At 39.8% G+C, this 26,555-nt stretch overlaps 2 protein-coding genes across 3 annotated transcripts in view; one reads left to right on the top strand and one right to left on the bottom strand.

The window, feature by feature from the left end:
- Positions 1-6,789, top strand: part of trpm6 (transient receptor potential cation channel, subfamily M, member 6) — a 26,629-nt gene extending 19,840 nt beyond the window's left edge. The window contains exons 36-41 of the mRNA XM_030143956.1: positions 109-191; positions 1,283-1,488; positions 1,569-1,620; positions 2,769-2,881; positions 3,467-3,527; positions 3,604-6,789. Of these exons, the coding sequence (XP_029999816.1) occupies positions 109-191; positions 1,283-1,488; positions 1,569-1,620; positions 2,769-2,881; positions 3,467-3,527; positions 3,604-3,628 (540 nt within the window). The 3' untranslated portion in view covers positions 3,629-6,789. The remainder of the gene's footprint in view (positions 1-108; positions 192-1,282; positions 1,489-1,568; positions 1,621-2,768; positions 2,882-3,466; positions 3,528-3,603) is intronic.
- On the bottom strand, positions 6,536-26,555 carry rorb (RAR-related orphan receptor B). 2 transcript variants are annotated; one of them, XM_030143957.1, is made up of 10 exons: positions 12,438-12,653; positions 11,785-11,870; positions 11,539-11,680; positions 10,731-11,162; positions 10,227-10,348; positions 9,934-10,066; positions 9,698-9,805; positions 9,450-9,560; positions 9,202-9,314; positions 6,536-8,776 (listed from the first exon to the last, which is right to left on the bottom strand). In XM_030143957.1, exons 1-10 carry the CDS (start codon positions 12,454-12,456, stop codon positions 8,612-8,614), a joined length of 1,431 nt encoding a protein of 476 aa, XP_029999817.1. In that variant the 5' UTR covers positions 12,457-12,653; the 3' UTR covers positions 6,536-8,611. The 2 variants fall into 2 exon arrangements, with proteins under 2 accessions (XP_029999817.1, XP_029999818.1); XM_030143958.1 differs by lacking the exon at positions 12,438-12,653 and adding an exon at positions 26,239-26,555 and having other exon boundaries at positions 8,612-8,776.

Below are 26,555 nucleotides of genomic sequence, written 5' to 3'. Positions count from 1 at the left end.
TAAGTGTGGATGTAAACCCACTTATCTAGCAAAACATGGTATATTTAATGTTGCTCGAACATTCATGAGCTTCACCTTAATGATCATCCTTTGTTTGTGTCTCTGAAGGACATCCAACAGCAGAGAGCAGCTCAGAAGATGATGAACGTATTTAACCAGATCAAACCTGAGGACATGCACCACTCGCCAAGGTGTTTGCATTTTATCGTTTTTTCTAACTGTGTAGTTTCTACCTAATGATATAATCATATCCTGAAAATGGAATAAAGTCTACTAACGTAATTACATCTGTTGACTGATACTGTAAACAGCTACTTATTTAGGATATTTTTTAAGCATTTTCTCTTCATCCACTTTCTTTGACAATGATTTAGTAAGTGTAATGTGTGCAATGTACCATATAATGAATGACTTTAACCCAGTGGTTTCCAACCTTTTTTGGTTCGTGACCCCATTTTAACATCACAAATTTCTAGTGACATTCAAAACGGAGACTTTTTTTTTTTGCTAAAATGAATTTGTTTTTGATCACGTAATAGTTTGATGTACTACGTTGCAAATAAATGGTAATTTTAGACAACATTTAGACTACATAATGTGTATTATTATGGACAGAGGCAGAAAAGCCAGGTTGAGATTAGTGCACAAAGTGAGAATTTTATTTTCCTTGGTCAGGATATGTACAGTCAGTCCAGCTTGGATTTACAAGGCTGACAATTAATACTGAACAAACAATAACTCAAACTATGAATTATGAAAGAGCTGCAGCATCTTAAACCGACCACAATGAACATTTGAAAGATAAACAGTACCACAGTGCTTCAGTTTCAGCTTCAGAGTTTGTCATGTCTTTTATGTATTGTGATTGTCATCTGACCACATATTTTTTTATTAGTAATTTTATTTTTATCAATTACTGGGAATTTCAGGCCACCCCATTTGAATTCCTGGCGACCCCATGTGGGGTACCGACCCCAAGGTTGAAAAACACTGCTTTAAACCCTCATTAACTTAAAATGAACATAGTATTAAAATGATTCAAGAGTGTTACATTACGAGTTTTGAAATATAAAAATAAATTACCTGTGTGAAAATGTAATAAATTCCCAATGAGGTAAGAAGATAGAACATCACCAGCAAAATGTTATCACAGTATCACGTGTTATTGGTCAGTTTGCTACATTTTTATCTGGTCACATGCACATTTTATTACATTTTGAGGAAAATCATTACATAATTTGGTGCGGCATGTTTCGTAGTAACTTTTCTTTGCCTCCACCAGGTTTCTAGACGTATCACTTGTCCTCTGGCATTCAAATGGCCAGTGGCTGACCATTGAGAGGAACATGTCTGGAGACTTCAGGAAGTATAACAATAACACAGGAGAGGAGATCGCCCCCTGCTGCACACTTGAAGAGATGCTCCTTGCGTTTTCCCACTGGACCTATGAGTACTCATGTAGAGAGCTGCTGGTTCTCGACATACAAGGTAGTCCTACTGTTACGTACACACTGATGAGTGTTTCTATCAATTTGTAATATTTGTGTCCCTTTTTATGCTCTTGACAGGAGTAGGTGAGGAACTGACTGATCCAACAGTCATCATGGCAGAGGACCGGAGGTATAATGTCCATTCATCTGCCAGACTGAATTATTATTTAGCATTATTTAATTTATAAAGGTACACTATGCCAAATTTGTTAGTTACTGTTTTTAAACACACCATGCACAGTTGGGCCTTCATCATGGCTCAATAAAATGAGAGAGAGCAGCAGTAGAAAGTGAACTAACAGAGGTTAATGAGAACAAAGCAGTGAATTAGGTAAAAGTTTATTCCCTGATTGTTTCGTAGCGGTTACATTCTAGAACAGGGTGGACATTTTTTCCTAAACTGATTTACGTAGTCAAAGTAAAGGGACAACTGACCTGAAACAAACAGAACTGTGTGAAGCTACTTAAAATTGGTGGACATTACAGATTGCTTGACAACATGAGATTTTCCAGCTTTGGAGACTTGGATCTTTGTCTCAGTAAATAAGACCTTTCTGTTACAAATATTTATTTATTTATTTATTTTTTACAGATGTTTGTTTCAATCTGCTACTCTCCTAAGGTTACAATGAACACTCACTGTACTATGATATGACACTGGCTTTAAACCAGCACTTGACAAAATGTATGTTTGTACATGCTTATCTAAAAATACAACTTATGTTAATTTTATTTTTAGTATTCATCTTAACTCTCATTTTGACATGTTTTGATTAATAAACCTGTCACTTGAGGTCAGTTAGAGTAAGCATGAGGCCTATAATAGGGCTTTATAAATGTATGCAGTACTTTGATTTTTGGGGGGTTGTTTCATATTCAGGCTGGATTGAGATCATCAACGGGCCTTGTTTTTTCCAGTGCGTTCCTTCCAACTGTAGTGGCCTTTTTGTGTTCATCTCAGCCCTGCCTTTGGTCAAACAGATGCAAAGATCTGCAACAGAGCACAGAGTTTACACACTAGTCAAAGATTAACAACAAGAAACGTCCCAAACACAGCGGAACAAAAAGAAAGTAACACAATACAGGCAGAGGGCAGGGTCTCTGCAGATATAAGGTGGATATAAGTGATGACTGAGGAGGTTTATTATTATATTAATCTAAATATCGGTTTTAAAGAAAAGCCTGTATAACATTTAATAATATCTTACCATTTGATTTTAGAACATTGAATGGTCATTAGTAGGTATTGTTTTAGACTTGTCTCTTATCCTTTTGCAGTGGCAGCAGGGTTGAAATGCTCTTTGGTCCTGATAACCTTGGAGACACTGCCATCAACGGTTTCCTTCAAAAACACTCCTGCAATACGTGCTGCCGCAGACTGGGCCTAGCAGGTCAGAAATATTCAGTGTTATTTCTGTTTAAGACTAAGAGAACTAAGATTTTGAAAAACATTGTGTTTTTTTGTACATGTGATGCTAATTCCTCAGTGTGTGATTTATTACTTGTGTGTTGATGCATGTATTTATGCGTCACCTCTGTGTCGTCACTCAGGAGGCAAATGTTGGCTCTGGAGATGTTGGAGATAAATCCCCAACAACTTCAAATGCAGATAACTCTCACCAACTGCCAACTAATTAAGCTGCGAGTGTTCGTTTATTTCTATAACAACAGTAGTGTTCGAGGCATGGGGGTGGGCCCTGCTTTGTGCGTTGTGCTCCATGGCCTTTGATTACATATTAATCATGTCTTTGTGCTGGCAATGTGCTGCTGAGACATTAGCTTTGATTAGCTATTAATTAACGTCTCTGGGTAGACACGATACCGGCATCTAGAGGATAACTGCTCGGAAAGAAACTGTGCTCAAAAACAAACAAGCGCGGCAAACAAACACACAAACGCAAACATTCAGACACAGTTGTTTTGATATTTCAAAGGTGCGCTGTGTTTCCCTTTCCTCTTCTTGTGTCCTCTCCAAGATTTCTCCAACAAATCAAACCAAATTATTCATGCTGGATGCGTGGACTTCCTCCCAGGCCTGTCAGTATTCTCTTTCTTGTGGTAATGATTGTGTTATTGGAGCAACATGTCGCTTACTGATGTTTCCGTTGTTCAGATTTAAGGAGGGGTGCGGACAGTGAAGAAGAGCCGCCGTCAGGGAGAGAAGAACAAGAGGATGAAGAAACTGGGATATAACCATTGACTCTGGAAGTATGGAAAAATGACACATATACAAACATATGTACCGGGGCATGCCTATTTGAATGTACACACACATATGTGACTATATATACTGTATGGTTGAGAAGTAATCAGTGGGAGAGTTGGGGGCTATTAAAAATGTAAGGGAAAAATATTTTAATATAATTTCTGTGTATAGTAAAAATTATAATACATCTTATGATTTAAAAGGGCATTTTTGCACACTTTGCTTATAAACATTTTTAGCTTGAGATGATGGAATAAAATCTACTCAAATTTAACAGTGTACATGTATGAGACAGAAAAATGAGACAGAAATGCACCCATAAAATTTCTTTTATTTTTTTTTCTTCCCACAACAAAATGTCTACAAAAGCGATAAAATATAGAATTTAACAAAAATCACTTCAGACCTTCACGTTGTATATACATCTCAAAGGAGGACTCGTTGAGAGCTCTGCAGAGCTCTGAACTTCAACTCAGTCTGATTCGTTAAATGTAGCCATTTGTGGCTTGTTTTTATCCACACACCCACACACACATGAACATACACACTCTAATTTTTATTTGAAGATGAGACCTGTTTGTGTCGTTTCTCTTGTGGATTTTCATAGAGTCGGAGTTCAGAGTCCAACAGAGGCCCTTCTCACCAAATGAAAAAAGCATAAAATGTAAAAATGGTTTGTCAGTGTATTTAAATACACATTTTCCTTGGAGTTCCCCTTTTTTGATTTGTTTCTCAAGTAAACGCACACAGTAAAGCATCTACACCCCACTTTCTGCCATTCCTTCCTTTCCTCGCTACCTATGGCACTTTGAAAATAACAAAAAAAAGTTTCCTTTTTTTGTATTTTATTGTTTTGTTATGTTAGTCCTGTGTAAAAGAGATTCTGTAACCTAAGTACCTTTCAGGTTTCTGTTACAGATTGCTACATTTTGTTTTATTTGCTCTTGCTGGGACGCAAAGACATTCTAAACAATAACTTAACACTTCTCAACACTACTCCAATTGCACGCATGTGTAATGCTTCAAGAAAGTTTACAAAGCATTGGTAAAGTCATTCATCATCCCATTCTCTATGTTTCTATGTCTCTCACACACCCATTCACACAAGTTTTCTCAGGGCAGGTAAAAGGAGGTTTTGCGTGGAGTGTATTTGACCAAGTGTAGGAAATGCATTTGAAAGCAAGTGTATGAAAAACGTCCGTCTGAGTCACCACATGATTTGATGACTGCTTTTATTGTGCGCTCTGTTTTTGTCAATCTGTGTTGATGGAGTGGTAAAGGCGCATGATGCGTTCAGCCCCTCACACTGAACAGGCTACTCCATAACATTCAGAATAAATTACCCTCCCCTCCCCACGTCCTTGTCCCTCCCGCTGCAGGTTCAGGGTCTCTGATCCGGTTCAATAAGGCCAGTTCAGACAGGGCAGTTCACTGACTGGTTACACCAACTCACACATTCAGAGGTTGAAAGGAAAATTCAACATGTCAGAATCCAACCACAAATTTTAACTTTGTGTATAAATAAGAGCGTTTTATTTAAAAATTATTTCAACTTGTGAAAAAATTTTTTTTTGCTTTGAACTGACTGAATTGATGTGGAATTTGCCCTAAACCCATCTCCCACCCTGCCAATAACCCCTCCCACGAGACCCCCAATATCATGAAAAGAGAAAACACAAATAAGCCCCAAATGTTTCATTGCAATGAAACGTCATGCAAATAGAACAGAACAACAATAGGCTAATAGTAATAGAAGAATAGTAGTCATAATAAGAACAATAATAATAGTAAATAGTAATAAAATAAAAAATAATCTTACAATGCAAACATGACAGTAGTAAATGCCTCCAATTCTTATTGCTACAGTATCTTACTTACAGTGTTATGTTGTCACTCGTTCTTGCCAGCACATCCCGTCTCATAACCCCATCCCACCCCTCTGATTCACAGTCTAACAAGGAAAAAAACATCACACACAAAAACTTCATTTCCAGAGCTAGAATTCACTGTCCTAGGTTTGTTGTGATGGCGCTTGATTCACAGTATACTAGTGGACTCTTCCTAATGTCCCAAGAGCAGCAAAAAATGCAGTAAACTTTAGTGTACAGCGGTGACAAAAGCACACTGATATACAGCAGTTTGTTATTGTGCTACGTGACAATGCTCGTTATGTAGTCTGATGTCTAAATAGGTTTGGACAGTGAATTCATGCTCTTTACACACATACACACAGACACACACTTATCAAAGCCTTGTCTGGGCATATTCCAATGCTGACATACGTTGGTGGCGTATGCTGTTTATCACAAAAAGTAATTCTTTTATAGTTAAATTTTTGTAAATTTGCAAAAATATTAAACCCTCTTTTAATGCAAAGTCAGAAAAAGAGCTGCTCCCTGAGAGATGCTTTGTAGTGCATCGAGCCTTTATGAGCAAGTGATTGTCTTTAAGAGTCACTGGCCTCTGATCTGGGGTATAGGGTCAGGGGTCAAAGAAATGATCCTGGGCTTTTTGAGGAATCACAGAATGGATCACTGAGAGGCAGCATAGAAACGATTGTAAAGTAGATCGCTAATAATTGATTTCATGCTCATTCCTCATGCTGTCGACAGTATTGTTTTTCATCACATAAAGAAAACAGGAATGTGTAAAATAAATGTAATGTTGCATAATGTGATCACCTAAAGCAAGATATAGATTTGGCCACTGTGCAACAAAAAATTGCATCCAAACATTTAAATGAACCTGACTAATGTTCCCACATGTGCTCAAGCTATCCCCTAATATAATCACAGTAAGCAAAGTTGAGGTAAAAGTCTAAGTGCTGTTCTAAGTAGTTAAAATTACATATATGTGATTATATAGTGTGATTTTCCCCTCTGTCAACTGGTTAGACAGGGAAAAAAAAGAACTCAGTCCCATCAGATGGTTAATTTAGTGCATTCCCTGTGGTCTACGGGCCCTATTTTTGCCTATTTTTGGTAAGTTGCTCATTTTGAAAGTTGCTTCTGAGAGTTGTCAAACCTCCTCACAGATTTCAAAAGTAATGCATATAGAGCATCTAGTGGCCGAATACAGAACTGCAGATAATGTGAAAGTATGTTGTCAGACAGAAAAAAAAAACAAAACAGCAGCAATTTACACAGTGACCAAATGCTAATCAACAAATAAAATTAGAGGAGAAAAGAAACAGAAGTAAGCTGTAAGAAAGTGGATTTGATCTATAAGTGCTAATATACATGGAATAATTCTCAAAAAATGAAAGGTGATTGTCTTTCTATATGGATTGTTTATATAATATTGCAGCTTTTAATGCTATTGGAGGCTGATCTGTGTATGTCCTAACCCCAGATCACATTTTATCACAATGGAAACATGACAGTCTGGTGGAATGAATACTGTAGTAGAAATGATTGGTAAGGTCAGATATAGTGCATTGTAGTTAAAATTGCTACCCTGTTCTAAAGAAAAGAAAACAGGAAGTGGAGGAAAGGAAAGGAGTAAGACCAGAAAGGCAGTGTGAAAAGTTATTGCTCTTTAGAAAAAGGGTCCTTCATATTTAAAGCCCGGAGTGACTGACATCCATGGACTAGATTGTGCAAATAGTGATGTGAGGAATGAGGGTGTACAGCACCCATTCAGGAAAGTTAAATTCAAGTTCGTTTAGATTTTCCAACATTTACCATAATTAAATATTTCTTCTGTTCAATAGGTTTCATTTTTATTTGTTTTTCATTTAGATTTTTAGCCACTTTATTCTGCTGAAATCTCACATCAAGGCCCTAAGAAGTTAGGAATAAGGGTTTGGGTGAGGGGTATTAAGGAAAAGGTTGGGATTATTGTGAGGTCCTAGTTTCTGACTGGTTTGATTAGTTGTTTTCTGTTGATTGTTCAAAAGCAGTCCAGTTTTTATTGGACACGGTTATTGCAGCGACAAAAATGATTGATAGGATGGCAAAACCTGCCAAATTTTTTTTTTTTTTTTGCAAAATAGAATATTTATGTATATACTGTATCTTCACCTTGAAAAGTAGCAGTAGTCATTATTTTCATTTTAAATCCTTCATATGCTCTCTTTACATTTCTATAAGTTCTCATCAGAAGGATGCAGTACCTCCTTTACATATGAACAAAATCCAGACAAGGCTTCTATATATCAACAAACCCGAATCGACTCCCGGTTTTACCCAATATTCTTTTACAAGTCTCAACTTTACAAATTCTGTACACAAGGAACTATCAAATAAAATAAAAAAAACACATAGACATGGTATTGCCAGCCACGATGGACTGCTGTATATTTAAATTAGGACTAAGTTATTTTAACAGAACAATGAGTAATACTGGAATCCGCTCTGCACTAGAAGAATATCTACAATAGCTTCTCTAAGTCCACAGTTCCCTTCCCCATCCGGCTTCTTCATATTCACAACTTCTTCATGTGAAAAACAAAAAACAAAATCAAACAAAAAAAAAAAAAAGATTTTTTTCAAAGTTAAAACAAATTAACTTACCCATTTTTTTTAAAAGATTGACAGCTTAAAATTGTTCCTAGATGTTTAAAGTCTGTACATTTCTGGTCAGTCAGTTCAGTTCAGGAGACAGGAGGAAGCCCCGCTTAGGTTGTGGCTCGGGGCACGTTTCATTTACTGTATATATACATTCTTCAGACTGTATCGGTGAACAGGATGGAATAAGTGCTGGACATTCCTAGTATTGTTGGCGATAACTGTAAGTTTCTGGCAGATGACTCCTCTCCCTCCAGACTGAAATGAGGCCGGGGGAGCTCCGGAATATGTGTTTGCCATGGTGATGACGTAGTCAACACAGCCGCTGTTGTTCTGTCAGACGTGGCAGTCCTCTTATATTCTTGGTCGTCTGCTGGCGCTGTTTGTCGCAGTGGGACCGCAGGCAGTCACTTGGGCATGGCCATGGCAGAGTTGGGGTCAGGGTTGAAGAGTTCTTTGTAAAGCGGAGGGAAGAGGACGTTGACAGTTTCTGGGTGGAGCTGCTGGAAGGCCTGGAGCTCCTCGGTGTGGAGCGTGCACAGGGCCGACAACGTTGGGATACGGCTGATCAGCTGCCACACAACAGGGAGAGACAGGCACGGTCAAAAACACTGTGGCAGACAATTTGTTGTAATCAAAAGAAAAAAAAAAGCTAAAAAAAAATTGCATTATTTCATACACATCTTTTCTTTGCATGGTGCTGCTTTCAGTTACTTACATTTGGTCTATTTTCTTCTTACACTTTCTCTAGATTCTTTGAACTATTTAGTCTCTAAAAGCCCCTTGAGAGATTTGCTAAAAACACTATAATCCATGCATCAGATGGCTGCTTATCTGAATGTGCTCTATCTAGCCATACTAAATAAACCATGAATAAGTAAATAAATATGCTATGTTTGTTTGACACTGCTTCACCTTTCCTTCGGTGCAGAGCTACTGTCTACAGAAGACGGAGGCTACCTTGGCACGACTTACTACACTACAAAACTTGGCCTACCTTAGCCAGGGCATCCTCGTCCATGTGATTCTTCTGCATTATATGCTGTAGAGCAAAGTAGATTTTTTCCTGGAGTTTCTGGACTTTCCGGGGCTCCATCAGCCATGGCCGATCTGACCAGAAATAAGGGAGAAAAAGTGTTTTGTTGACTTCACCTGATACGGGTTGTATGCACTTCTAAACATAGTAACTTGTGTTGATTTGCCTCAGCTAAACAGGTTTCTTTGATATTAGAGGTGAGCACTGACCTGTGGAAATGAGCACAGCTGCTGAGAACAGAGCGATCTCCTCCTCAGTGAGCTGCAGTGAACACAAACTCTTGGCAAAGTCAAACACCGCACTTACTAAGTCATCGCAACCTTGGAGAGAGAAGACAGGGAGAGGGCAGACAAAAATGAGAGGCTGTCATTATTCTTATTCTAGTCATGTGTGCACAGAGGAGCAAAAAACACCTGAGAGCGAAGAGGACTTTTAAATTTTCATTTTGATAACTTACCTAGAGCTTTGAACATCTGCATGCCACCGTACTTCCCCTCAAAGAGTACAGTGTTGTTAAGAGGGTTGAACGCCCTGCACATCCTTACCAACACTACCTCCAAACAGCCTGGAAGACAAAGGGACCACAGATTATTTGAGGCTGATGGTGTCGCAGCTGACTCGAAAGCAAAACCTGGGTACGTTGTCTGACTTGTGACAGACCAAATGCAGACAAAACCAGTCTGGTCATCTTACCTGACTTGAGCAGGAGGATCTGGTCATTCTGGCACAGTTCCATGAACCCTGAGATGCGCTTGGCGAACTCCACCACGTACTGAATTGCATGGGTGATCTGGATGGCACACTGCTGCCACAGCACGTCCCGGGGCTAAAATCAAATATATCAACTTAAATATACTGTAACTTAACTAAAACTATGAAAAATCACCAGCATTACAATAGTCATAGTTGTATTTCAATAACTAGACCCACACTGGGCATTGTTAAGTCAAACCCTCCACTGAAAATGTCATATTGAACCAGCTCACCTTGCTCTGGTACATTTTGACCTCTTCATAGGAGTGTGTCTGCCAGGCAAGCTGCTGCAGCTCCTCTGTTGTGTACTGACAGGTCTCCAGGTGGGACTTGATGATATTCTGAGCAATGCGGTCTGGAAGTGGGGGGGTTTAAGTTTGTTTTAGTGATATTCAACACACATGAAAGAAGCTATACTGAAGCATACATGTTAACGTATGTGTAATTCCTTAACGCTATAGCCAAAGAGAAAATAGTGACATTTGGTGTATTATCATCCAATTTCCTTGGATTTGTCTTAGATCTTTACTTCTAACTTGTGTAAATGTAAAAGCCAGAGCTGTGAATGCAGTACTATGACACCTTGTCAGCTAGCTGTGTAAGCCTGTCTGATCTTCTATTCTGCTCTCAGATTAGCGCTCTGACTCACATTCAAGACTTCTCTGTGGGTAACCATTCATTTTTCCTATTGCTTTCATGTGGTTTAAACATGTAGTGACGCAATGTGGGGTCCTTACCCAGCTCTCCCATGCTGACATTATTGGGTCCCAGCTGACTGTCCTGGTAACCTCCGTAGCTGAACAAATTGGGCACAGGCGTCAGGTCATACACAGGCTCCTGTTTAATGTGCTTCATGCCCGACATGTCCAAACCTGACTGGTCAGGGGACGGCTGAGTGGAATCTATCCCGTAGTAGCCCCCTGGGACTCCACCTCCGTTACCATGGCCACCCTTGGGCAGCTCAATGACATGACCATTAGCATAGGTGCCCCCAATCTCATGGTTAAGGGTGGACAGTCCATTGGTTAGGCTGGATGAGTAAACACGTGCCAGAGCTTCAGCTTCGCCTGTCTGCTGCTGCCGCTGCTCTTGAAGTCGTGCCTGGTGCTTCTGGACTTCTGCATACAAGCTGTCACGTTGCTTCTTAGACATGCGGCCAAACTTTACCGCTGTGTGGAGGACAAAACAGAAGGAGACAAAATTTATTAAAGAAAAGATATTTCAGTTCCAGGAGGAAGCATCAGGATCAGCAAGAGTTTTAGGGGCTTTATTTTTAGGAAGACATCAATCATATTAATGTTTCAGTCCCAGATTTAGTATGAGCAATAACGTGTGGTATTTGGTGAGATTTTTTATTTTGCATCAGGCAGAACTGCATGCTTTTTAATTGTGTGAACCAGCTTTCTTAAGTCAGGCCCTTACACATGTGCACACAAATATGTACTCATGCAAATGTAGCAATGTATCTAAGGAATGCATCTCAGATTAGTGTCACTTTATTTAACATATATATATATATATATATATATATATATGTAGTCTTACCATCTCTGGACATTCCTAGGGCGAGACATTTCTGCAGGCGGCAGTGTTGGCAGCGATTCCGGTTTGTTCTGTCGATGAGGCAGTTCCGCTGGCGGGGGCAGGAGTAGGATGCGTTGTTCTGCTGACTCCTTCTGAAGAAACCCTGGTTACATGTCAACAGAGACCAGGATTACAGGCATGTAGACAGTAAAGAACACAGAATTTGCATGATAGCACAATAACGTTAGATAAATGAAAATGTCTTACCTTACATCCTTCACATGTAATGACCCCGTAGTGGATACCTGATGATTTGTCTCCGCAGATTTTGCATGGTATAACTTCGATTTGGGCTGCAAATAGACAGAGGACAGAAAATATATGTGTTACAAAACTGAGGCCAGGGAACACAGACTTTGTTTCCCGTGCAACAAAAACCACACCTGATTCTGTCAGTTAACTTTTCAGATTTTCAGACCACAGGTGGTGGGCTAATTGGAGGTTAAAAATATATAATAAATACATGACCTGGTTGTGGGCTGTAGGACCTAATAACAGGTTACTCTGTGTGTCTGACCTCAGGAAACAACTTCACAAGGGCACATTGACATCTGGGCAGTTTGTATGTCCTTGTGGAGTTTTTCTAATGAATGGCATATGTGCGCTGATGCACATGTACACACATTGACTCGCAGGACAGCTTTGTGTGTTTCTTTTTGTTACGTTTGAAGGACAGACCCCTGCAGGTTAGAAAGGTTGCTCATAATGAAAAAACATGTTACATCACTAAAGGACATACTTTCTTTTGACTCTCCTCTCTCTCTAAACCAATACAACATTTTTAACATTGTGCTTTTTGTTCATCTAAAACACACTTATTTCACTATCACTATTCAATTTTATGTTAATGTTTTACTCACTGTGAATAGGTAGATCCATGTACAGTCACAACCAAAGGCACAGACAGTGAGAAGTAAAGTACTTCAGGGTAACACACAGAAGAAGCTAAACCAAATGTCTTTAAAGATACTATCCATAATGTACAGAGGAGGAAGCTGCAGTTCTTGTTAAGAGATATGAGATCTATGTAGAGGTAGGCAGGTATGTCTGCTGAGATGGCACACTGTACATAAAGAGATTAGACAGCCTTTCTAATCCTAAATTATTTCCCAACGAGCTGGCCGCCTCTGCTGACTACTGGCTTAGCCACAGCTGAAATAGCCATTCACCAGTAATCTCATTGTAGAGTCCCACCTGTAGAAAATTTTGCATGTTTAATGAGCTTTTTAGGATGTTCTGCAGTACTTAAAGTCAACAACTGAACCTGATTCCACAGTAATACTTCTTAAGATTTATTCATGCCCATATTATGTAACTTGAATTGAGTGTTTCCAGAGAGCAGCACTTTTATAGATGTTGTAGTGTCTTGTGCGTTCAAAGCATACTAAAGTACACTTGTATGGCATGTAAATGGTTATATTTTGTGTTCTTTGTAGATGGTCTGAACAGTAAGTATATGGCTGTGGAGAAGTGAGTGTGCAGTATATGTAATTGGATAATCCCATATGCGGATCACTGGCGACAGTTCTGTCTGTCTAAGCGACTGGGTAGTGACCCTTGTTTGAGTTCATGCATTGTATTTTATACCTAGACTACTGCCTGTTTTTCTCAGATATATTGTGTTGATGGAGCAGAAATGGGAATATAAAGATAGAAGAAATATATAGTGCATAGACACAAATTTACAAAGTAATAATCAGCTCCCATTAGAGCTGCACAATTAATTGAATCCCATTGTCAGCCTGTGCAATTATTAATCACTAAAGGCTTTTTATGAAATAAAATGTGTGAATGTGTGAAAGTGTGAATGTGACAACCTATTCTCTCTTTGTAAATGTGTAAAAGTGCATGTGTCTACCTGCTTATTATCCACACCAGTAATAAAGAAATCACAAACCAGTCTCAATTTAGGCAGGGAAATTGTGCAATGTATGACTATCTACACTCTACCTACTGTCTATCAATGGGTGACCACATGACTAGCTTGTTGACCTGGACAATTCAATGCCAACAAGCAGGCCAAATAAGTACACACAACCTCTCTTGTATTGTGAGATTTTGGATTTGATGACAATGACCTCGACAACCAAGTACATTCAGGATAAAATGTTTTTATTGTAATGTTGTCTGGAAACTTTGCAGTTTGACTTTTTCAACAAATTATGTAGCCCTGCCTCACATAGTAGGTATAGATTAACCTGTTCTTTTCATTCATTTACATGCTTGTCTGCCCCCTTGTGGCTGTTGGAAGGTAGACTAAACTTGACCATCATTCTGGGAAAGCATTGGACTATGTACTGTGTGATCACTTTATGTATGGCTACAGTTATCTTTATAGCAACAAAGTTAAGAGGTGAATGTGCAGACAGACTGTTTATTTGTCTTGTGATATTGTGATTAACATAGATTGTAGTTGCTCAGACTCAACAATGGATCATTGTGTCCCTTCACAGCAGATTGTACAAACTATGTTAATAAATGACCCATGGGCAGAGTGCTGAATGACACTCTTTGACTTTGTGTTTAAGGTAGCATAGCTTATGCTGTTAGTTCTGGTGCGGCACAAGACATGACCCATTTCCACCAATTCCTACCCAACTGGCTTCAAACTGGGTCAGAGCAGAGCAGAGCACTGGACTGGGACGAGACAGACTACATGTACACCAAGCTGTCAATGAATGTGGCCTGTAAAATGCTATTTATAGTCTGTAAAACAGGTCAGTTGCGCCTGGGACATGGCTGTTATCAACAGACCACGTATGAGCAGTAAACAGAGGACAGAACAACAGTACATCAGTAATGCCTCTGCTCTTAATAAATCTCTTACTCTTTGTATTTAACATTGTACTGTTAAAAACTTTTAGCTAAAGTCTTTGATCAAACTGTTAATCGTGAAACAAGTAAATCTCTGCGGATTTAGACAAGCTGAATGAATCCAGCCCACACCTGCTGCTGTTTTGTGGATATACATACTAATTATTTCTAGTAAGTTGAAGGAAACCTTTACATTTTTCCACTTTGGAGAACTGTTTGTTTTGCTGTTTCACTGCAGTGATTACAGTATATCTCAGTATATTGCTTTTTACCCCATGGGAGATTGTATTTTTCTTTGTATCACATAATTATGCCCAAAGGAGCATAGGCGTGTGGGCATGTGCATTGTTTTAGTGCATTGCATGGCGTTTGCATTTCAGAGTGGGGTTTGAGTACGCGTCGCCGCAAATAAAGAGGCACAGGGAGATTTTAAGTATGTGTACATGTCTGTCTGCGTATGTTTGACAAAGTGCTTGTGAATATGTGTGTGTGGGTGTGTGCATTGTTGAGTGTGTGTTGTGCTCATTGCCAATGGGGACTGTCAGGTAGGATATAAGGAGATGGTCATGACAGCATCACTGTTGCCAGGGTGACCACCCACTCACTGCACTCGTCTGGCTGTCACAGCAATGATGTGCTAAGCTGTCACATTCTTAAAGGAAGTGATGTCATAGATGTGTGGAGCCAGCTCAGTGTATCATCACTGTTTGTCCTGCCACTCGCTCTCAGCAGCAAAGGCTTTTTTTAAGTGTTTGTTTACCAAAGGACTCCCACTTCCACATCCAGTTAACAATACATGCCTGCTGTCTTGTTAGTTTTAGCTGCATTGGTGGATTATGGGAGAATTAAGATGTGTTATCTGTATGGAGGGTGTGTTGTATTGTTTTTGAAGTTGGAAAGTATGATAATGCATTGTGGATAGTATTTAATTTCATCGCTTTACTCTATACAAACAGAGTTGTAGCTTCAAAGCTTTAGTGAAAGTGAATTCTTAAAATAGAAATAACTTGGAGCAAAAAGCTTAATGTAGCTTTTTCCCTAACCTCTCAATAGGCTTCCATTTTCAGGAAAAAGAAACATAAGGAGAATCAGTCATTTCTATTTTTTTAATATGTGTTACGCTCCTGGCTACATCTCTTTCACAAGTAAGGATGGGCCTTCTTTCCACCCTGAGTTGACCCAGTCTGGGCTGTGTGACTGACAGCGTCCTCAGCCAGCGGGAGCACGAGTGTTATCCTGAGGTTATTATGTAAGAGCGGGACTGCAACGCTGGCGTTTCCTCAGCTAAGAGGAGGATCAGGGCAACACAATCTCTTGAGAGAGAGTGGCAGAGAAAAAGATAAATAGAGTGAACCAACTACAGATATATTTTGAAAAGAAGGAGACCCACATACGTAGTTGTTGTCAATGTGAGAATAGATAGTGCACTACCACAAGAGTTTTTACACGTGCATGTGTGAGTGGTTGATTGTGGCCATGAGGGCTGTGTTGCACTGGCACGTGTGTTATAATAATTGATTTTTAATGAAGTGAGGATCTCCTGTGTATTTCATGGGCTGGTCCTATCTCTAAATAGAGTCCTAATTATCTACATTGCAGTGCAGGAAAAAAGCAGCAGCATAGCGCCAATATCTTAGCAACACTTCATCTAAAGCACTTCAATAGCTCATGCACGGGGTCATGAGTATCATTAAGGGTTCATTAAGAGATATGTTCACACACACACACACAAACACACATACACACACACAACTTATGCACACACCAAGAAAGAAAAAGAACCAGTGTGACATGACAGTTTGACAGGTTTTACTATACTAATCATCTGTACTAATGATGTAACAGCAAATTGAGGCCACTAGATGTTGCTATACATGTTCAGTTTCTGTGTGTGCGTGTGCACTTGACTAAAGGCCAGACTGGACATGCATGTTTCATTCATTGAGCCTGCAGGGAGGGTCGACACCAGAAGCACACCCAGAGCAGCACACATTATGAGTGCAGCACCAATAAGACTATACACCAGAGGTTAGTGTTGTGGTATCATAGACGCTGAACATTTGAAATCACTTTCTACCATAACTTTTGCCAGTGTAAGGCACTTCAGAAATGCAAACACAACTCCTACTGTAGTCCCAGGGGTTGATTTGTTGGGGATGAATGTGGGTGGTATCTCCACTTCATTAAAAATATGCATAGCGTCTTTCCAGTTAACTAGATATCTTCTGGGAAAATGAAGGAGATCAGCACTTTACCCCCCACCACTTCTTGTTAAATTTGAACAACTCCAGCGCTGGTCTTAGATGTCTATATACTGTGAATTATGCTATCAGTGTTCGCCATCCATTCCACTTCAGTCTGTTTGACTTTTTCGTTTGTCTGTGAGTGTTCCTCCTCGCTGTAAGTGGCTGTGTGACTGGGAAATCATTTCAGTTTCTCTATTTCATGATCTATTTCCATCTCTCAGTGTAACTCTGTCTTCCCTCTCTCTCAGAGCTTAGAGGAACAAGCGCCAATGATGAAAAACATTGAAACTTTTGGTGGCGTGATCACTGAGTGGATTAACGCACACAGCTGGGAATAGCATATAGCAGTGCTGCTTGGGTTATCTCCCATGTGTCTCCTGTCATGTTTTCACATCATACTGTCCCATTAAAATCAATGAAACACTGCCACTGCATATGGTTTCAAACGGACTTGCGCTATGTGCTGTCATACTTTTCTGTCTTTCTCGTCTGTTTTTGCCGTCTGAAACATCTAAAAACATACTGAAGAGCCTTGGACTATCTGCTCTTCTTAAAAATAGTAAAATAAAGTCAAATTAATTCACTTCTTTCGCCCTTCCATACTTGATGTCACTTTACTTTGTTAGTCAGACAATGGCATTATTTACCATAAATCATAGTGTTGGTGCTATAGCAGACCTCTAAGCATCCTTTAAAATATCTGAAACCTTCATGAGTTTCAGCATTAATATTAAAATGATACTTTAATATGACTTTGAGCCATATTAATCTGTCAAAAATAAGTACATTTTAAATGATAAACCGCTTGTATAAGAAGACAATAACAATCCAAAATCACTGACATTAATGAATTATCTCCAAATAACGAAACATGACAGGGATTTTAACACGAATTTTCTTGCTGAAGGTCCATGTGTGTTCCATTAAATTTAATATCTATCTACTATTTATTACGAATGTTAAACATGTCATTTGATTTTTACCAATACTAACACAGTATCAGTTGCTTTTTTGTGTGTTTGGAAACATCAGAAGTGAATTCAGTGTCTGATTTAAGCTCTGTGGCTGGATCGATGATGGAGATTTTGACTTGAGTAACATGAATCACCTTCATGGATAAAAGGTTCCACAGAACTGTACTGGTCCAGGCCTTTTGTGTTTTTACAGTCGGCTCTGAGGTGTTTATAGTCATAATAATAAAGCCACACACAGGCCTATCTCCCCTCCCCCCTTCTCCATCCATCGCCGCCAAGCATGTCTTTGTCCACTCCAATACAGATAGTCACACTGTTGCTGCATGAGCATACATGTTCCTACCCCCAACCTCTGCTTTTCCCATCAGTCCACCGTCATCACCCCCCCCCCCCCCCCCCCCCCCCCCCCCCCCCCACACACACACACACACACACTTTGCCAATGCAACTGCACACACGAGCGCGTACAAACAGTCAGAAAAACAGTCTTTCACCCTCGCCCTCACCCTCCCCCCCCATGTGCAGTATGTCAGAGGGCATGAGCTTGTCCAGCTTGCCATGCGGGCCCAAAGCACTCTGGGTAATTGCTCAGATAGCAGGTCTAGGATCAGCTGCAGTTTGCTCATAGAATATTGTGCCACAGCATGATTGGACGCCATGGAGAGGGAACAGAAGGGGGCCACTGGCTGTCATCCAGTGCATCGATTCACATGCACGGGCACACACACACACACACACACACACATGCTCACACAGACACGTTCAGACAGAAGCACACATTTAGACATGCTTGAATGCATACATTACTGCAAACAGTTTTTGAAAAAGCAGACTTTACAGTATGAATTCTGTGCTCGCTCACCCTTTCCCGCCCCAACACACACACACACACACACACACACGATGCAATATGTGTCCTCAGATGGATAAGAGGAGTGGGAGGCGTGGGAAATACTCCACAGGGTAAACCCAACCCCTGCCTGAACACATCTATATACCCACACACACATTGTGCCCATCTGCCTCCTCAGATCTGCCTCTCATGGTCACTGTACACACAAACACACACACACACACACACACACACACACATGCTACACAAGCATACGCTCAAACTCCAACCCCCTGGGTGACCTGTAGGACCCTGGCGACCTCTGACCTTTCCTTAAGGACTGTCAGAGTGCATCTGAGTGGAGGGAATGAGTCTAAGTGTGAGAGGTGTGCATCTGATCATTATCATCCTCAAATCTGCCACGTGAATCCACACACACTGATGTGCAGAAGCAAACACACAAACAGACAAAAACTAAATGAATGCTTTAATCTCCTGCTCATACATCCACTTTTTCTCTCTGATGTATGTGTGCATGGCGAGCCATTTAATACTGAGTGGGCTCTTAATATTTCACGCAGGAGGACCAAAGGGACGAATGTGTTTACACACCGACCAACATCCTGCTGTTTCATTCCTTAAGTGAGAAAATAATGTTTTGTTGGCATTTGCCGTGTCCTCTTCCTCCTTTAACCTCACGCTCCTCCTCCTATGGTGTTTCTCTTGAGCCTAATTGTAGATGACAGTGTGTGTGTGTGTGTGTGTGTGTGTGTTTGTGTTTCTTTGAGGGGGAAGGGAGAGGAAAGGTGGCTATCCCAGTGAGGCACAGAGTAGAGACAAATAAAAAGGAAGACACATCCATGAGACAGAAAATGGCTTTTAGTTCTTACGTAAGGTGTAGAGAAATTTGTCTTTAGTTGGAGTAGAGTTCTTTGTAGTGATAGTCAGAGATCAGAAAACATGAACTTCAACATAAGTAAGGCTGCGGGGACTTTTAAGCATTAAGAGACTAGAACACACAGAGTGAATAGTTAACCGAGTAGAATTGTGAGAGAAAGATACCAACCTTGACTGTGTAAATGTTTTAGTGTTAAAGTCAGATGTTATTTCTTTTAAATCAACTGACTGAAGTTGTGATGTGCATGACTTAAGTGTTAATGCAAGCAAAGTGTATTTATGAGTAGGAATGCAAAGCTACAATGCACACTTAATTCATATACCGTGCATAAAGACTTTTGTAAAGACCCATACTTGAAGTCTGTTTGAATATTTCAGTTATATGCATGTGCATTTTGTATTATTACATTTGAGAGTAAAACATACTACTTGGTTCTGCTCCATTAATAGTTGCTTGTAACTATGCAAATAAATATTTTACACATATGAACAATATATTTGAAGTATTAAATGCTCACTGTATATACCTCTGCAGTTAACATATGTAAGAGTAATGAGAATGCATATCATATAGCTCTACTGTTCTGCATTAATGACTTCTATATTTTTAGGGGAATATTAAAATGAAGGTCTTTTCCTTGTATCTTTAATGGTGGTTTTACTGCTTTTACACAGTTCTCCCAGCAGTGCTTGTGGGTTTATGTGTACTTCTGAAGCTCTCTGACTGAGAGAGACTGCAAGCATATGAGTTTTCGTTTGAGTTTATATTTGATTTAAAAAGGTCTGAATGCTTGTGTGTGCATTTCGTCGTGTCTGTTTAAGAGAGTGTGTGAGCATGCATGTGTGAGTATATGTGTGCGTCCTCTCCCAGGGATGGCCGCTAATAGCTTGCCTCGGGCAACAATTTAACTCAGCCTAACAAGGTTCTCCCCAAAGTGGCCCCAGGGGCATCTCTCACAGAGGCAAATTGATCATAAAGACTATCACACAGCTCGGCTCAGCCTGCTCTGCCCTTACCTGCTCTATCTCTACCTCCTCATCGCTCTCCCTCTCTCTCTGGTGAGATGATTTAACAGAATGTGTTATCAACATTAAAGCTGAGTTGAGAGAGCAAAAGCTGCAGCAGGCTGTTTCAGTGTCGCATTCTGGTTGTTAATGACAGGAAGCCTGCTTAAACACACATGTATGCACACAGATAGCTCGGTTAAGAGAGGCAACTCAGGATTTGGACACTCACAGAAAACCTAATAAGAGTCTCTTCAATGAGATTACAAGCACTAAAACAGGCTAATCTTTGCCATTAAGAAAAGATGCCACACTAGGCTAAGTCATATTATAGGCTTATTGTTGCCAGTGTGTGCTATGCACCTTCACAGAGTATGTGCAGAGAATAATACTTATTTTACACTTCTGTTGTGACTATGGGGAGACCAACACTCATTTTAATAAAAAAAAAAAAAAAAAAATACAGCACTTTGAAGTATTGCATTTTGTTTGCACTGTTTTATGTACTTATAGACATGTATCGTCATAGTTTTGGGAAAAATAGCTTTGTTTTAACATATTTTCATGGTATAATGCAACAAAGCCAATAGCCGATTAGTCCTTTATGTGCATGTACTAGTCAAGAATGTTGCACTTTTTACACACCTACTGTACATACTGTTGACTAATCTGCTTTTAGTGTTAGCTAAAGTCTAATAGGTGGTTTGCAAGTGTGGACTTTGGATAGTACTATTATGGGTTCTGGCGTTATTCATTGCAAAGGACAGCTCCAATATTCAGGTGTAGTTTGTGTCTGTGTAACTATGTGCCACAAGCATGCCAGACAAACACAATCTGCAGTTTTATTCAGCCTCTTTTCTGTTATTCCTCACTTTTTCTGCATAGGCACACTCTCTATTGCCCAAGTACACACACACACACACGCACAACTACACTATTATATAACTCATAAGTCCCTCTCTTACTTGCTCGCTTTCCTTATCTCGCTCATTCATTCACTCAGCCATATTCTCCCCTTTGATTGAATGTTTTCTGACCTTATAGATCAGTCACAATCTTTTTTAAAGTAGATATGTGAAATGTTGTCAGTCCCAACAAATACTGAAATTAAGACATATACACACACACACACACATAAATTGTTATATATATATATATATATATATATATATATACATATATACACACATATATATATATATATATATATATACATATATACATATATATATATATATATATACACATATATATATATATATATATATATATAAAAAACACAACGATTTCAGTCCAGTTTTTGTACTTAAGATTGTACATCTGCTTTACAAATTGTTTGACTGCATGGATAAAATGTTACATCTCTGACATTTATTCATTACTTCTTTTACTTGCCAAATGCTCCTAACAAGAGAATCTTTCTCTGATTGCACTTTAGACTGTTGAACACTCCACTTAATATCTCTCTCCACTCACAAAAAAATGGTGACAAGGCAATACAATGATTTCATGCTCAAATGATGCAGATACATGCACTTTTTTTTTAAAGCTAACCATGTAATGATATCTATGGCATATGTATTCACACATTACTCACTTTTTGCATTCAACCACTGCAGCCACTCTCTTCCCCCGGTTTTTACTTCAATGTAAATCAGATGGAGATGTGAATATTGAATATCATTGTACCTCCATTGAGACACGCTGCCTTTATGGATGAGTAAAACTGACAAAACAGAAGAAGCTGTCAGAAGACTCTATGACTTCAAGGCAGATTTAGAGTTTAGGAGTGGTTCAGGCTGAAATCCCTCCCAGCTAAGATAAAGTGGAGACACAAACCAAAATGTGCCGTATACCCCACGCTTTGTATATATAAAGATTAAAAAAAAAGACAGAGAATTGACTGAGGAGGGGGAGAAAGGGAAACACTTTGCCTAGACTCCCTCAGACAGGCGTGCAGGGATAAAACCAACATGGAGTGCACGCTGAGCACATGCTAAACAAACACAGGCTATGATAGCAGCTCAGTGGGACCGCAGAACTGCAATCCAGGCCACACACACAGCATGACGGGATGTTTTTAGTAGGAGCAGGGGAAAAAAAGGTTAGGCAGACACTCTAGGTGAGAAATAGACAGTGGGCATCAAAGGACAGGTGTACAGACGGTGGGGAGTGAGGCCTGAATGTAAACTCGTGTCTGTGTTGCAACAGCTCTCCAGTGGTAGGTACCTCAGTCAGTAGGGCCGAGTTGAGGGATTAACAGTGTGGCCTGCATGGGCTTGGGGTAATCTCTCCTCTCTTCTTACATAACACTAGGCCATTAGTCAGCACAAACACACAATAAACAACACAATCAACAACACCAAGCTTGACAACAGACCACACATGCCCTGATAAATGTGCAAAGCATGAAGCAGGAGTCTGTTATTACCAGCAAAAAATGATTTCATGGTAATAATACGTAACAGTCATTGTGTGGCAAAAACTGTGCCACTAGATGACCTGCTGCTTTCCTTTTACTGCCCCTGTCATTCAGTGTGTCCAAATTTTGGTTCCAGTGCACCACAGAGTTTTCATACAACCACCCTGAAATGTGTTTTTTCTTAAAGTCTTTCAACAAAGTTTATATACCTTATCTAATGTAAATACCAAACAGTTTGCAGAATTTCATACAATGCAATAAAAGCAAAACCTCCTGATACAAACTAATGAATAAACACTTAAAAGTATGGCTTGCTAATGTAAATCTTAATAATTTCTGACACTTATCAATCTGTGCAAAGACATGTTATCCAAGTTATGTGCCATGGATTTATCTAAACACCCAGCTTCCGTTGGCTTCGACTAAACATTGATCCCGGGATGCTTTAGAATCGGACAAATCAATGCTCACACAAGCCTCCAAAGCAAAGCAGGATGGGACTAATTCTATTGGCATGAGGCCGTCATGCGTAATATTGGAGCTGTTTGTGTGTGTTTTCAGCAAAGCTTTGTGCTACTGCGTGTGGAAGGGAATATAACCTAGATAAAAAATGTCTTTGGGAAAATGTGTTCCCACCATTGGCACAAACATTGATGGTATCTCCTGTCTTTTCTTTTGACACAGCTCATCATTAACTTAATAGTTTATTGCTCTTGCTCTGTCTCCTCTTTGTTGTCATCCTATCTTTTCCCATGGTGAAGCAGTGTGGGAGATGTGTGATTGACACATGTCTCTAATGGAGGAGATCAAATGGCGCGCTGAACGACCTCCTCCCCTGTTTCTCGCTCCATCGTTGAACTCTTTGACCTGTCTGACCTGAGTGCATCTCTGTAGTGTAAAAGCTCATAAGCCCAACAAAGCATGGAGACTCATAGGATAACAAGGACTCTAGTAAGGATCACTGAGGAAAATATCAACATGCAGACACATTTTTGCTACATCTTTTAGAAATTTAGATAGATGTTCATATGTTTGTATGTATGTGAAGGTATGTAGATGATCTTGTATTGATTATGACTAAAATAAACACTGAACACTTATATTCTGTAATTATACCCTTAAATTGCAATAATTATCATCGATTCAGTTAAAATTAATCTAAAGTTAAAATAAACAGAGTAGTAGAATTTTCACTCAGGCTGGTTTGTGAAAATCCATACCCATAAAACTCTCCTCCACTCACAAGGATGGTGCTAGTATTACCAATGTGACTCAAATCCACATATTCTTAAATATAAAGACTTATTTATTTTATTATGCAACTTCATCCCTGGGTTTCAGAAAAAAACACTGTTTACAGCAGAGCATCATCATGTAGCCACTGAAATTACAGAATTAATCCTGTTTACAACCTACACAACGCTGAGCCATATTAAAAAACACAATACTCCATTTTCTGAGATGTAGAAAAGGCCCTGATGATATTATTCTGTGTGCCATTTCACTGGCTTTTCCTGGCTGGCCGATGGGGTGACATCATCTTCGGTCAGGGCTTCAGGAGTTGTGGCTATTGTTAAATGATAATTACCATTGCTTATGAGGGGCCTCTATTTTTTATAACCTTGTGGTTGCGAGCACATTTCTCTGTAAGGGCAGCCGGGACTACACACACACATACACAGGTTGTGAGTGGGGGCCGCATGGCCCACACTGATTTAATTCTATCTGACAAAACCCTTTGGGGCGTGCAGAGGGAGAGAGGAAGATGGAGAGAGAGAGAGGGAGAAACAGAGAGCGAGAGAGGGAGAGAGAGAGAGAGATGGAGAAAAAGGGGTGAGAGAGACGCTTCAGGGGCCTCTTCTGCCAACCACGGCTATAAAGTGAGAGCTGGAGCTTTTGGTTTACCCCCCAAAGCCTCCCATGCACGAGAGTGGTCGCAAGGCCCATTAAAACATGGATAAAATACAAGGTGCATGACAGAGGAGTTTGCCATCGGATAAGAGCGGAGAGAATGAGAGAGAGATGGAGGGTGTTTGGCCTTCTCATGCTTTTTCATGCCTAAAGTTGGATGGCCTGAAGCTGAGGTAGCAGAAACCTTTATATGACATTCAGATCATAGATAGATAGATAGATAGATAGATAGATAGATAGATAGATAGATAGATAGATAGATAGATAGATAGATAGATAGATAGATAGATAGATTTTAAGTAACAGTGTAATTTATTAAAACATGAAAATAGCTTGGCTAGTTTAAACTATAATTAAGGTTATTTATCATGGTTAAAAAAATCATTTTCATAACCTTAACAAAATGTTTAGTTTATTATGAGATACTATCACTACACACTAATAATTAAACCATAGTTCTGATTCCAGTATAACCATATCACAATGTTTTATTGTTTTATTTATATGACATGAGATGTACTTTAACTGTAAAATATAAAAGTAACTTCTCCCCTTTAAAAGCTTTCCAAAATCCTCACCTTAATGCCTGAAACCTCCAGACATCTCCATGTTTTAGAGTAAAGTGCTTCAATGTTAAGTGCTGCTTGACATTTAGTGTCTAAAATGTCAAGCAGTAACAGATCATCCATTAGTTTAAAGCAGACTGATTTAGTAATTGCAGTTCAATAACATGCAGGTCAACGGGGGCTGCAACTTTGCGTCAGTCGCAATTGCACAATATTAAACAGTAGATAACACTATTGCAAAAAAACACAAAGGTGACATAATTTGGGTAAATACATTATATTCCCGACCAACTATGACTGCCCATGGATAAAAACAAAATGAACGCACCGATTTAGTAGAAATGTAAACATAATACAAGGAAATATTTGGGGAGAGTGGAGGGACATATGTGAACCTAAGTGTGTTTGTGTGAGAGAGAGAGAGAGACAGTGGGTGTTTTGTGTGTCTGTGTGAGTCTGTGTACACGCACTTAACGACATTGACGTTGAATTTCACCATCCCCGGCGCGATGCACAGCGTTACGAAAATGGGTTAGTGGAGCGCCTGAAAACTATTCCTGAAGCCGTCACTAAAGTTTTAACTTCAAAACCTAAAACCCAACACAGATACGTTTTTTTTCCTTACGCGTTATTTGATTGGTGACAACACACCCGCAATTACGGCCGGTGGCTCAATTATTAAAGTGAAATTTAATGCGCCACGTTTAATTTCCAGTTCCAGACGCAGATGATTTTACGCATGGTTTTGCGACACTATTCTGTTTATTGCACACACATACTCTCACCCAAATAAACTTTTACGCACGTCATATTAAAGGATGACTGGTGAGGCTGTGAAGAAATCCAAATACAACCCCCCCGGCGTGAGAAAGTCTTAAAAACGGCTTTAGAGCGCACAAAAATCCGGGTTAAACTTTCAATGAGGAGCTGCCAGGTTGTGGATACTGGGTTTGGGGAAAGTGTGTCGGTGTTTGGAGCAGGGGGATGCTCTTACCTCGCATGGTGTTGGCGTTGCAGGAGCTGGTGCTGAGGCTCGCTTCCCAAAACAGCAGTCATGAAGAAACAAACATAAACACTTAAAAAAAAGGGGGGTTATTGGGGGCAAGATCCTCGGTTAAAAATAACAACAAAAGCGTAAAGAGTGCGGCTGATCTGCGTCCACTGGCTGCCCTGAGTGGAGGCGTATCTGCGCTAAAAGCATCCCAGACCGGAGTGCGAGGAGGCGGGCTGAGGTCGGTCGGTGCGACGGTTGTTGTGCTCTGGTCGTGTGGTCGCTTTTCTCATGACATCTGCGCTCTCACCTCTGTGGGA

The sequence above is a fragment of the Sphaeramia orbicularis genome, chromosome 9 (genome assembly GCF_902148855.1).
Source record: "Sphaeramia orbicularis chromosome 9, fSphaOr1.1, whole genome shotgun sequence".
Classification (NCBI taxonomy): domain Eukaryota; kingdom Metazoa; phylum Chordata; class Actinopteri; order Kurtiformes; family Apogonidae; genus Sphaeramia; species Sphaeramia orbicularis.
This window is presented reverse-complemented; position numbering and strand designations above follow the sequence as displayed.

Excerpts from the sequence above, each read along its gene's own strand:
- rorb (XM_030143957.1), bottom strand. Across the intron at positions 10,067-10,226 it reads TCAAAATGTACCAGAGCAAG|CCCCGGGACGTGCTGTGGCA; the intron begins GTGAGCTGGTTC and ends ATTTGATTTTAG. Across the intron at positions 9,561-9,697 it reads GCAGATGTTCAAAGCTCTAG|GTTGCGATGACTTAGTAAGT; the intron begins GTAAGTTATCAA and ends TCTCTCTCCAAG.